Source organism: Psammomys obesus, unplaced genomic scaffold, assembly GCF_907164565.1.
Source record: "Psammomys obesus unplaced genomic scaffold, mPsaObe1.curated_primary_1811, whole genome shotgun sequence".
NCBI lineage: Eukaryota > Metazoa > Chordata > Mammalia > Rodentia > Muridae > Psammomys > Psammomys obesus.
The window spans coordinates 1,135,499-1,147,115 of NW_026585895.1; the positions used below are offsets into that span (position 1 = coordinate 1,135,499).

Genomic DNA, 11,617 nt, shown 5'->3' on the forward strand with positions numbered 1-11,617 from the left:
GCAGAAGGAGGCCCAGGGCTAGCGCTGAGAAAGCCAAGCTTCCAGGGGTTAAGAATCTCAGCAATTAGGATGCCATTGTCTGTAGTGTAAATGCTCCTCTCTGGTCAAGCTACTAGGGAAACATCACTGAAAATGGAGTTGGGAAGACTCCGACACAGCTGGCTGCCCTGGCCAGAGCAGGTGAATCCAGCCACAGCCACGACATTGCGTCTCTACCCTCCAGTCAAGACACACTCTCAGCTTCTCCAAAAGCACCTTGTTCCTTCCCACGAAAGCCTGCTGTTCCCTGAGCCACGAACGCTGCCTCCACCTCTCACCCGTCCACAGTCTCAGCGTACTGTCACCCAGAGTGTTGTCTGTGCTCCCTGTGCTGTTAGAGTTGTGCTCCTCAGCTCCCCAGCCCTCCTCTGTCTCGTTTCAGATTGTGTGAGAGGCTGTTTGAGCTTGGTCCCCAGTGAATAAACAGGCGCTCACAGGGTGGAGAGGGGAGGAAAGGCGAGCAGCATGGGCCGAGTTCTGAAGTCTCTGTGGCACATGTTCAGGAAGGCCGGCGTGTGCCACAGCAGTGAGGAGGGGTGTGGTGGGAAACTGACCGGTCCCTACTGGAGGGCCCGTACTCTGGGCCAGCCTGGCAGTGAGTGTCCTTATCCCCAACCTCACTTCCTAGCCAAGAAATGCTAAACTAGGAGGACCAGAACAGGCTGTGGCAAGATGAGCCTTTCCCCTGTCAGATGAGGGAGCTTCTTCGCCCTCAGTGGCTCGCTGTGCTTCCTGTGCTAGTCCTGGCCAGGTCTCCAGGTATCCTGACACTAGGAAATTCAGTAGATCCTCCTAGCTGTGGAACTGAAGGAAATGACCTCAAGTCGAGACCTACGAGAAACCAGCGAGGGTGCGGAGAACAACCTAGAATTCTGCTTTTCATGTTTCATGTTCTGTTACTGGTAACAGCGTTGTAGCTGGGTAAGGACAAAGGAAAGGTTTACGTTAACTCATGATTCTGAGCCAAGGTGGAAGGGACACATCTGGAGATGGCCTTCTTGCTCGAAGCGTCCTGAGACAGCACAGGACACCACATAGTGACAGATGGACATGGACAGGCAGCGCTGAAGAGACCCGCTGGGCCTGCTGTTACAGGGCTGTTGTTGTTTGGGCTTGTTTGTTTTTGTTTTTGAGACAGGGTCTCTCTACATAGCCCTGCCTTTGCTAGAACTCACTATGTAGACCAGGCTAGCCTGGAACTCACAAACTTTTACCTGCCTCTGCCTCCTGGATGCTGGGATTAAAGGCGTGCACTGACATTCCCGGCCACACTTTTTTTAAAGTTGTGTTTATTTCTATGTTATTTTATTAGCGCTTTGCCTAAATGTATGATGTGCACCAAATGTGTGCACAGTGTCTGTGGCGGTCAGAAGAGGGCGTCAGCTCTCCTGGAACTGGAGTTACAGAGAGGCATGAGGCACCACGTCGGTGCCGCGAGCCTGGTTAACTGCTGAGCCATCACCCCAGCCACAGCACGATCACTCTCTCTGTAGCTCTTTAGCCCACTTACTCATCAATCACAAGAACAGATATTCATGGATAGGGCCCAATCACCTCTTAAAGGTCTTGTCCAGTCCCACTTCTTAATGTCTTACTGTGGAGATTCAGTTTCAGCATGCATTTCAGAGGAGACAAACTGTACGGAAGAGGGTGAACTCAGGGATGGATGGAGCTTGAATTTTTTTCCCTCTCCTGACCACTATGGCTTAGACTTTTTAACCCTCCTACTCCTGCCTCATCTTTAAAGTAAGAAGAGCAACCGCACTTAATTTCATGGGTGTAAGTGTGAAGTGAATTGGCAAGTGTAAAACACTTGGCACAGTGCTGTACATATATACAGGATGTGTCGGCAGCTCCTTTCTTACTTACAGAGAATCCTGGGAGTGCTGTGCGCTGTGCCCCTCATAGTGAGAACTCAATCCTGGGAGTGCTGTGCGCTGTGCACTACATAGTGAGAACTCAATGTGCACTGGCAATAATTGTCACTGTTATTATCTCCAGAAGCAAGAAGAGTTAAGGCAAATATGGATATTATTTTTTATATTGGTCTTAGGATAAGAAACAGTCCTCTCTCTCTCTCTCTCTCTTTCTTGTTTTTTCAATACAGGGTTTCTCTGTGTAGCCCTGGCTGTTCTGAAACTCACTCTGTAGACAAGGCTGACCTTGAACTCAGAGATCCACCTGCCTCCCACATGCTGGGATGAAGGGCGTGTGCCAGCACTGCCCAGCTTGAAATTTAGCTCTCTTAACTCATTCTTTCCACATTCCTTTTTCAGTAAAGGTAGAAGTCTCAGAGAGGTTGAATGACTTGCTCAGGGAGAAAATGCCAGTTCAAGAAGATCCACTCGGCATACTAGACCCTTGGTCCTTCTTAGAGAGCTTATTCCTAGGAATGACCGTTTTGGTCTAGTTTTTCTTGATGACAACTCATTCTTTGTCCTTTGAAAAAGACACTTCTCACTGTACCTCGATCTTCTCAGTGATAAACCAGTGGGGAGGGTTGTGACAGTCAGGATGAGTACTGCTAAGTGCTGTAACAAACTCTCCTCTCATCTCATCAAGGCTTAACATGTCAGAGAGGCTGGAGAGCTTTGTGCAGTCATTCTGGGTTCTAGCCTGCTACCATTTTGATTCAGTCTCCTCCAGGACTGCCTCATTAATCTACCCTGCTTCCTAAGCAACTGTGCATTAGATGGGGGAGGGGGAGGGGCGGGATACAGAAGGTACACTGCACTGAGCCATCTCAGCCCAAGGCAATAAGCCTCATTTCTATCCCCATTCCATTCCAAGAGCCACGAGATGGAGCAGCAGCCGGGTGTGAGGGACTAGGAAATGAGGTCCACCTGTGCCTCAAGGGAGAAGCATCCCCTGTGACCTGAGGCATCCCCAGTCTCGGGATGAGACAGCTTCTGTGATCGCCACTGGCTTCCCTGGAGGAGAGTGTGGACTCCAGAGCTGCACCCCTTCGGCAGCCTAGGCCCTCCCCACTTCGCTCTGCAGTTCCTCCCTCCCAGCAGGAAAAGAAGCCTTCCCTGCCAAGCCTCCCTGGGGTGGGTGGCTGGTGAGATAATGGTCTCACCATGCGTACTGCCTCTTGGAAGGCAGGTGCTGGACGAAAACCAAGCGCGCTCTGATTTTTTTTCCCTGTTCCCTTCACATTCCTCCCTGGGATAAATTTAACCAGTGGAGCCTGAGATGCCAACTTCTTGTTCTCCGAGTCCATGTCAGAGCATTTGTCATGGATGCAGGCTTAGGCGGGGCAGGAAGGCTGCACAGCCACAGGCCCAACCCTGCCTGCCTCAAGTGTCTGTGACTCATCCCCGCTCCCCATGCCCGGCTACCAGGAGTACACCATCAGTGTGACAAGGGTCTTGACTCCTCCAGTGGTATGAGAAGACAGAACTTACAAAGGCTCCGCGGCCTTGTACCTGCACCCTTAACAGCTAGCAAAAGACGGGTGGTTTGGAGATTCCAAGTTTGGGCTGTGGAGTCAGAGAATCAAAAGTCATCAGACTCAGGCAAGTCACCTGATTATCTCTCTCCGAGTCTATAAAATGGGTCAACAACAGAGCGTTATTCCTGAGGTTACCTGAGGTATTCTGCATACATTTTGGGGGCTCTATAAATAGCAGGTGCTGAGATGGCCATGATCTGTACATACCCTCAAGCCAGCCTGAAAGCCACAGGTTTCTGAAATCTCCTCCCCGTGTCAAATATTTCTTTCCCTAACTTCTGAGATATCCCTGGAGGTCCCCTAGAGACCCTGGCTCTTGGGGACCCTCTCACCACGGATACAGAAATGACATCCTTCCTACTGTCCAGTTCAACATCCTCCTGCTTAAGCGTTAAACTTACTCCGTTTTGCCTTGACCTGTGTAACACTCTCTCTCGAAGTTACCCGGATGTAACTTACCAGCGTTGAAGGTGGTCTCAATTCTCACGCCCCTCCTAGACCTCCTCGCCTTCCTTCCTTCCCTGTGCTTCACTCAGTATTCTTCCTGAGTCACTCTCACCTTTCCCCCGGGTCTCACTCTCTGGAGCGGACTCTTCCGCCTTCCCTCACTTTGTCCCGTCAGCTGCAGAGCCCACTGAAACAGCTTGAGTCACCTGAGAACTCCCGAACCCACTGAAACAGCTTGAGTTACCTGAGAGCTCCCATCAAACGGTTCTCAGCCTTACTTGGCGGCAGGTTCAGCATGCAGGCCTCACCCTGGCACAGGCAGGGGCAGAAATCTACCTAAACTTTCCTGTACTGCTTCCTGATCATGACAGAAGTGTCTGGGCCCAAGTGGAGGTTAGAGTAGGTACCCTGAGGGCACATGGGCAGCCTCAGAAGGCGTGATTACAGAGGAAACAGTGCACAACGGAGACACACGGAACAGGAGGAACCTAGGTGGCGGAGTCTATTGCAACCCGAGTAGTCGTCTCGCCAGCAAGAACGCACACGGACAACAGGATCCTTCTGCAGCAAGCTTTATTGCAGTCAAGCGATGAGAGAAGGAAGACCCCAAGCCCCAGAATGGTGCTGCTTAAATACACCCTATGGCGGCGTGTACTCCGCTGGTTGGCTGCTTGCTCATTGCCCCGTATGACGCCCCGGGCTGGGCAGTGACTTGGCGCGCTTTTGCACCTTGCACATGCGCTCTATTACTTGTTCACTGGGGTCGAGGCCGGATGTCGGCGCCATCTCATAATGGCGATTGCATTCTCTCGGCTCTCCACAGGAGTCCCCAAGCCTGTGGAAGCTGTTATCGCAGGGCTGGCATGGGCAAGCAGAGGGAGAAAAAAGAATCCAGATGCAGCTGATGTTCTGTAAGCCCTTCGCCTATGCGGGGAGCTAGGCCACTGCTGGAGACTAAGCAAACTGCACAGCCTGTCCTTTCTGCTTGCCTGTTGGTACTTCCTGTTGGATGAACCCACCTAAAGGCTGAGCAGACTGCTTGGCAGACGCAGCAGGATACAAGCTTCCTGAGTGGGGAGCTGGGCAGAAAGGAGCAGAGAAAGACAGTGTCAGGTAGACAGAATCTCTGACGTGGGGATTTAATAGTGTCACCTCAAGGAGTGGGTCTCTGTGAGCAGTCAGCCACTGCCGCTGACAGAGCTCCAACAGGACATGAGCACCCCTATTTTTATAGACATGAAGCTGACACCCTGCGGGCCAGCTTCATGAAAGTCCGCTCTGTTTGCAGGTGATGACTGTAGGGTCCACATCATTCCTCACTACAGAGCTCCCCAAAGGCAGCAGAGCAGCAGCCAACATTTCACCATGCCCTTCCTCCCATTGGGGTGATCCTCCAGCTGATCCACTTAGGCTGTGCACATCCTTCTCCCAGCTGTCCAGTTACAAATGCAGATGACCCTGGGAGAGAGGAGCCACCTCAACCATTGCACACATTCAGGGAATGAGTTCTGAGACCCCCACCCCCTTTACCTGAGGCAGAGGCTGAGGGCTCTGTGCTCACTGAGAAGACTCCAGAGAACCCACCACTGAACAAGAGCAGCTTTGGCTTTACACTTAGACTTTCCGGACTCTTTGTTGTTTTGGTTGGTTGGTTGGTTGGTTGGTTGGTTTTGTTTTATTTTCTTGACAGGGTTTCTTTATGTAGCTTTGTCTGTGCTGGAACTAGCTCTCTAGACCAGGTTGACCTGGAACTCACAGAGATCCACCTGCCTCCAGAGTGCTGGGATTAAGGTGTGTACCGCCACTGCCCAGCCTTTCTGAACTCTTTTCTTTCCATTGCTTTACCTGATCCTGACATCAGGAAGCCATCTCACAGGAGTGGGATTTTGTCCAGAGATATTATACTGTGCTGTTAGAGCCTGGCTGTCATAGTCCGAGCCACATAGTTTAGAGTCCAGAGGGCAGTGCAATTCCAGACCCAAGCCCAGGACTTATGATCTTGGAAGCCACAGGCAGGGCCCTTCACCGCCACAGCCATCTGCAAGATGGGGTGTGAACAGCGCTTGAGTCTGTGGGAAGAATGAAGTGTGATCATTCCTCCAAGCCTCCAGCCCATCCCAAAGCGCCCAGCTGCCAAAACTGAGGAGCAAGGGACAAAGCAAAGGACTTGGGCGGAGTTAGTGCTGAGTTCTGGTGGGGAATCCTGGGTGAGTCCTTTAACCTCACAGAGCCTCCTCTGAAAAGGGGAAGCGCGGGGTGAGGCACCAGGAAACACTTTCCTCAGTTATCGTATAAACATATTTCTTCAGAAATAACACCGGCCAACACCTGTGAATGTCTCCTGTGACGTGTGGTTTCAGTTCTCATGACGCAACCACTGAGTCTCAGAAAGGCTAAATAACTGGTGCATGCGTATACCAGTCAGGTGAAAGTCGAGACCTGGGACAGCCAGCAAGGACACCTGGAGAAGCTTGGGGCCGGCTGTGGTCATCTGCCGTTCTAGCCTTCACACTCATGAGCAACTTGGGGAGAGAGGCTTTCAGAGATGGCTCAGTGGGTAGAGCAGTTGCTGATCTGGCACAAGGGCCTGAGTTCCGTCCCCAGCATGCACACTGTTAAAAGCCACACACGTGTATACAATCCCAGTGCTGGGAAGATGGAGATAAGGGGCTTCCAAGATCACATTAAGCAGCCAATGTAGCCAACTGATGAGCCAGTTTCTGTAACAGAGGGAAAAGTGGAAAGACAACAAAGGAGACAAGCTACACACACCAGAGGCCATTAGCTCCACACTCATAGGTACATACAAACACAGCACATACGTGCATGCACACAGCCATGTAGGGAAATTATTGTAAAAGGAAGAGTCTTAGTTCTCTCCAACAAAGATGCTGTTCTGTAGGATCCAGGAATCTGCTTGTTGAACTCTTCATGATGTCAGTGCTGGAACTATGGCATCTTATCAACCATCAGTTGCTTGATAATGGCTCCTAGCTCTGAGGAACCCCAAGAGTTCAGGCAGGAGACATCATAGGCAGACGCCCTTTCACCTCTGGCCTCCAGGTTTGCCAAATACTACAAGATGGAGAACGGCAGCGAGTACCGCACACTTCTGAAGGCTTTTGGCATTCGATTCGATGTGCTGGTGTATGGGAACGTGAGTCCTGGGCCCCAGGAGATGAGGGAGCAGGGAGGGTCCCCAGGCCTGCACTTGGAAAGAGTGCAGAGAGCCTTGATGAGGCTTTCTGGTCACGGGAGTCTTCTGCATCTCCCGCCAACTCAGAGCCATCCAGGCTCCACAGGACTCTGACAGGGAGTCCTCACCCCCTCCCTCCTGGGCCGCCTGTCTATGTGCCCTGGTCTTTGTACCCACAGGCTGGCAAGTTCAACATCATCCCTACCATCATCAGCTCCGTGGCTGCCTTCACGTCTGTGGGAGTGGTAAGTTCAGTCTTCCCAGGCTCTCGCAGGACAGTCAGGGTGGGGCCACATCAGGCACAGTGCTATCAGGCAGCTAAGCTAAGCCCTCTCCCCCTTGTGTCCAACACCTACGGCTAAGTAGCCCTGGTTTGGCCATCTCCTGCCATTACCTCCCAAGCCTCGTGGCCTCCAGAGGCTGCCTTCCTGTTTTCAGGTGGTTCCATCTTATAAAAAAGTCCTGCTTCTCAACAAGAAGGGAGGGAGAGACTCCAAGTCCTAGGGTGCCTTAGTGAGGAACAGAGTCCCCAGGCAAGGTGGGACAAAGGCCCGCTCCCAGGGACCCCTCCCCTCGTTCCCTCTGCTTCTCCCATCACATCCTCTGTGCCTGTGATCCAGGGCTATTTCTCGGTAGCTAGAAATGTGGGCCATAGAGGACCCTCAGCACTTCTGCGCCTTTTCTGGGAGGAGCTGCATAGTCAGGTCTCTATGGAAGACCCAGCCCCTGCATGCCCCTTACCCCGACAATGCTCCAGCCTCCTGCCTCCCAAAGGTAGTCCTGGCCGAGAGCTAGGCCGCGCAGAGGCCATTTGCGCCCTGCCCATCTCAAAGCTGCTGCCTGAACCTTCACTGCCCTTCTTCCTTCAGGGGACTGTTCTCTGTGACATCATCCTGCTCAATTTCCTCAAAGGAGCCGACCACTACAAAGCCAGGAAGTTTGAGGAGGTGCGTTGGGGGGAGAGACTGCAAAGCAGAGGAAGCAGGGCGGGGAGGGTTGCCCAACCTCGGGGACTCTCAATGGCATACTGTCAAGGTGTTCTGTGGGTGTCAGTGGGCCTCCACTAGCATGTGGGGGTCTGAGAGAGGGTTGGACCAAGAATGGAGTCTGAAGATTTGGGGCAGGGTGTAGCTCAAAGGTCTGGTGCTTCCCTAGCATGCACTGTGGACCCCTCCCCGTGCAATGAAAAACTGGGAGGGGTAGTGCTGTGGGTCGCTGTTGCCAGCATGCTCACCACTCACCGTCACCGCCCACTTCTGCAGCAGAGCGGATCCTGCTTGGAGATGGCTTGGGTGACACTTTGCCCTTGGGGTGCATGCAAAGCTCTGGGCTCCCAGAGACTTACTCTGTCTCCCCTAATGACCAGGCAACCCCACCCCACCCCCACGGCTGGCTCTGCCGAACGGGTCATTTGGAAGTTCCTGCCCAATGTCAGACATGACAGTGCCAGCTCTTCTGCTCGCAGGTGAACGAGACAACACTGAGGGGCACTGCCTCAACCAACCCAGTGTTTTCCAGTGACCAGGCCACGGTGGAGAAGCAGTCCACAGACTCAGGGGCCTACTCCATCGGCCACTAGGGCCTCTTCCAAGGGTCTCAGGCGCACCCTGAGGCTGCAGAACCTTCAGCGGGCCGCTGTGTTTGGGCAGACAGGGGTGGGATGGGGGAGAAGAGAGGCTCTCATTTCTGCTGCTCACCCCAAAGGCCACAGCCAAGTATCTAGGCCCTCACTGTTCAGCAGATGGGCAGTGCTTCCTGCTAGGACCTGAATCTTGCCTTCACCCCTTGCATGCCTCCCCTCTGCTTCCCAGGGTCCTGGGACAGCAGCATCCATCCCTTTCCAAAGGAGAGAACATGGTAAACAAGGCTACACCCACACCAGGCACTGTCACACATCATCTCATTGAGCCCCTCAAACAATCCCATCGGGTAGAGTTGAGGTTTTTGTTTTGAAGAGAAGCAAAAGCTCAGGAGACATTTGCCCCAGGCCACACAGCCAGGAAGTGAAAGTTACACATTTTGCCCCCATACCTCTTGGAAGAATAAGCTTCCTAGGTGTCTGTTCTTTTGTGTCAATTTCCTGCCCTCTCATGATTAGGTCGACAGGAACTTCGGCAGGAAATAGGAGGTATGACTGTCAGTGCATTTTCCCTGCTTCCTCCTGAAGCTGGACGTGGCCAGGTCAGAAATGAGCGTTTATACTCCATCTCACTGGGCTCCCCTAACTCGGGGCCTGCACTCCCGAGAAAGCTCCCTGTTGATGGAGAACGGGGAAAGGCAACCGACACAAACAACCCACATTGCTGGAAAAGCCAGGAGGGCCAAGCTCCAGCCCTGCATAAACCAGGCATGGTGGTGACACCCAGGCACTCAGGAAGTAGACACACATAAACTTATGCTTATCAAAAGCATAAGTTCTTTCTTGGCAACACAGTAAGTTTGAGGCCAGCCTGGGAGCCATGGAAGTGTCTCAGCAAAGAAGCGGGCATCAGAGTGAAATCCGCTACCCAGCTCAGCCAGACCCGTTCTCACTGGATCCTAACAGTGATCAGTTAGAAGCTAAAAGAGCCTCAGAAACCATCGCACACAACCCTCTCGCTTACAGATCACTAACACCGAGGCCAGACATGAAAAATGACTTACCTTGTGCCATAGTGAGGGCCCAAGAGGGAACACAGGTGCCCTGTGTTTCAGAGAGGTGTCAAGTCTACCTTGTCTCCATTGGCCCAGATGTCCATCTCCTTTCTGGGCTTTTAAAGAAAAGGGGCGAGGGAGAGGAAGCCCTAAATCACACAGGACGAAGCTCAAGGACAGACCAAGGTTTGAGGAAGAAGCAACTTGAGAGGATTTTTTTTGTTTGCTTGTTTTGTTTTTGCTTTTGTTTTTTGTTTGTTTGTTTGTTTTTTGGTTGTTTGGTTGATTAGTTGGTTTTGATGGAGAGACTTTGCTACATAGTCCTGGCTGGCCTCAAATTTACAGTTCTCCTCCGTTAACCTTTCCCCAGTATTGGGATTTACAGGCGAGTGCCATTGCCCAGCTGGGGGCATCTCTTTAAAAAGAATATATGATTAGGTGTCAGAAAGGTTCATGCAAACCGAGTGTGCCTGAGGTATAATTTTCATTAGTGTCAGGGTCAATCTTCCTCTGGGAACATGGGCGTGATGATGAGGTCTCAGTAGAGTTGAGCATGCATGAGAACAGAGGGCTGGCCCCTCAGCAGAAGGTACAGAGAGATGTGGGGAAGGGGTAGTCTAGGGGTACTTTGGGGAGGCTTCCACAGGAATGCTCACACAGACTGAACCCCAGTGATTCCCCACCCCAGGGGGAGAAGGGATAAAAGTCTTCTGACCAGCTTCATCACTCTGCTTGCTCTCAGCCCTTGCATTATGGCAATGGCAGACTGTCTCTCCGGTACTAGCGTCAGGTCCTGGGCGTATCCAGAGACCTGGCCAGCTTCATCTCTCCAGCAGAGACATCAGGAACCAGCACAGCCTCTGAGAAGGAGGCACACAGGCCCTCCTGGGCTGAGGCTGAGCTCATCATCCTAGGAGAAGTTGGAGACACAGTGTCCTGGGAGGGCCCTCTACCCCAGACTAGGGTAACCCTCTGCCAGGTGTCTGAGCCTCTGTGGGGCCTTCAGCAAGTGTGTAAACCCCATGCTGTACTCCCCTTCTGAACCAAGTCCCCTTCTGTGTGTAGATGTAGGCTGGTAGTAGAAATTACAACAGCAGCTTGTATCTGATGCACTGTGGTTTACTCGGCACCGGCACCAACACGATCATACAGGCCCTGACCACACCTGGGGAGGTTTCTTCGGTTTGTTATTATCTCATTTGGTAGAAAGACAAATAGACAGTTCTTAGAGCTAGAGGTGGAACCCCTCAAGGCCACGTTGCTTTGCACACAAGCTGTCATTCAGTGGTGGGGTGGCTCACCATTGAAAGCTGGGGGCTAAAACTATGGCAGACGTTGCTTAATTCAATCTTCATTTTACCAAAGAAACTGAGGCTGGGTAAAATTAAGGAAAGGAAGTAGAACTGACTTGAGCCCAGAGATTTGTGATGCTGGGTGTGAGATGTTGACTTCTATTGGGAGAAAGTCAGGAAAAATTGTTGGCTCATGATGTTCTATCTCTACCTGGTCTTGCGGCAGTAACTGTGATCTAAGTGGAGCAGCTAGGCAGGACGACACACAGTCTCCAGTGGCAGGGAAGCCAAGAGCTGCAGAATCCTCAGAATTATCTGGTGCCCACTCTAGCTAAAAGCAGAGACACACCACAGGGCCGCCTCACTGGAGGAATACCAACGATGTCCTCTTGAGAGTCTAGGACATGAAGACAGTGGACACAGCAGTCTGCTCCCCTTCTCCCACAGATCCACGCCCTGTTCTGCTGGCTCACACCCTTCCCAGCTGTGTTCCTCCTCAGAATGCTGTGTTCTCAGCTAGTCACCAGTCAACCTCCTGGGGATGGTAATTGATAA

General features: G+C 52.2%; 1 protein-coding gene across 1 annotated transcript in view; it reads left to right on the forward strand.

Annotated features, from left to right (window-relative positions):
• P2rx3 (purinergic receptor P2X 3) overlaps positions 1-10,862 on the forward strand; it is a 33,911-nt gene extending 23,049 nt beyond the window's left edge. The window contains exons 9-12 of the mRNA XM_055600469.1: positions 7,004-7,097; positions 7,316-7,381; positions 8,006-8,083; positions 8,602-10,862. Of these exons, the coding sequence (XP_055456444.1) occupies positions 7,004-7,097; positions 7,316-7,381; positions 8,006-8,083; positions 8,602-8,715 (352 nt within the window). The 3' untranslated portion in view covers positions 8,716-10,862. The remainder of the gene's footprint in view (positions 1-7,003; positions 7,098-7,315; positions 7,382-8,005; positions 8,084-8,601) is intronic.
• The last annotated feature ends 755 nt before the right edge of the window (positions 10,863-11,617 follow it).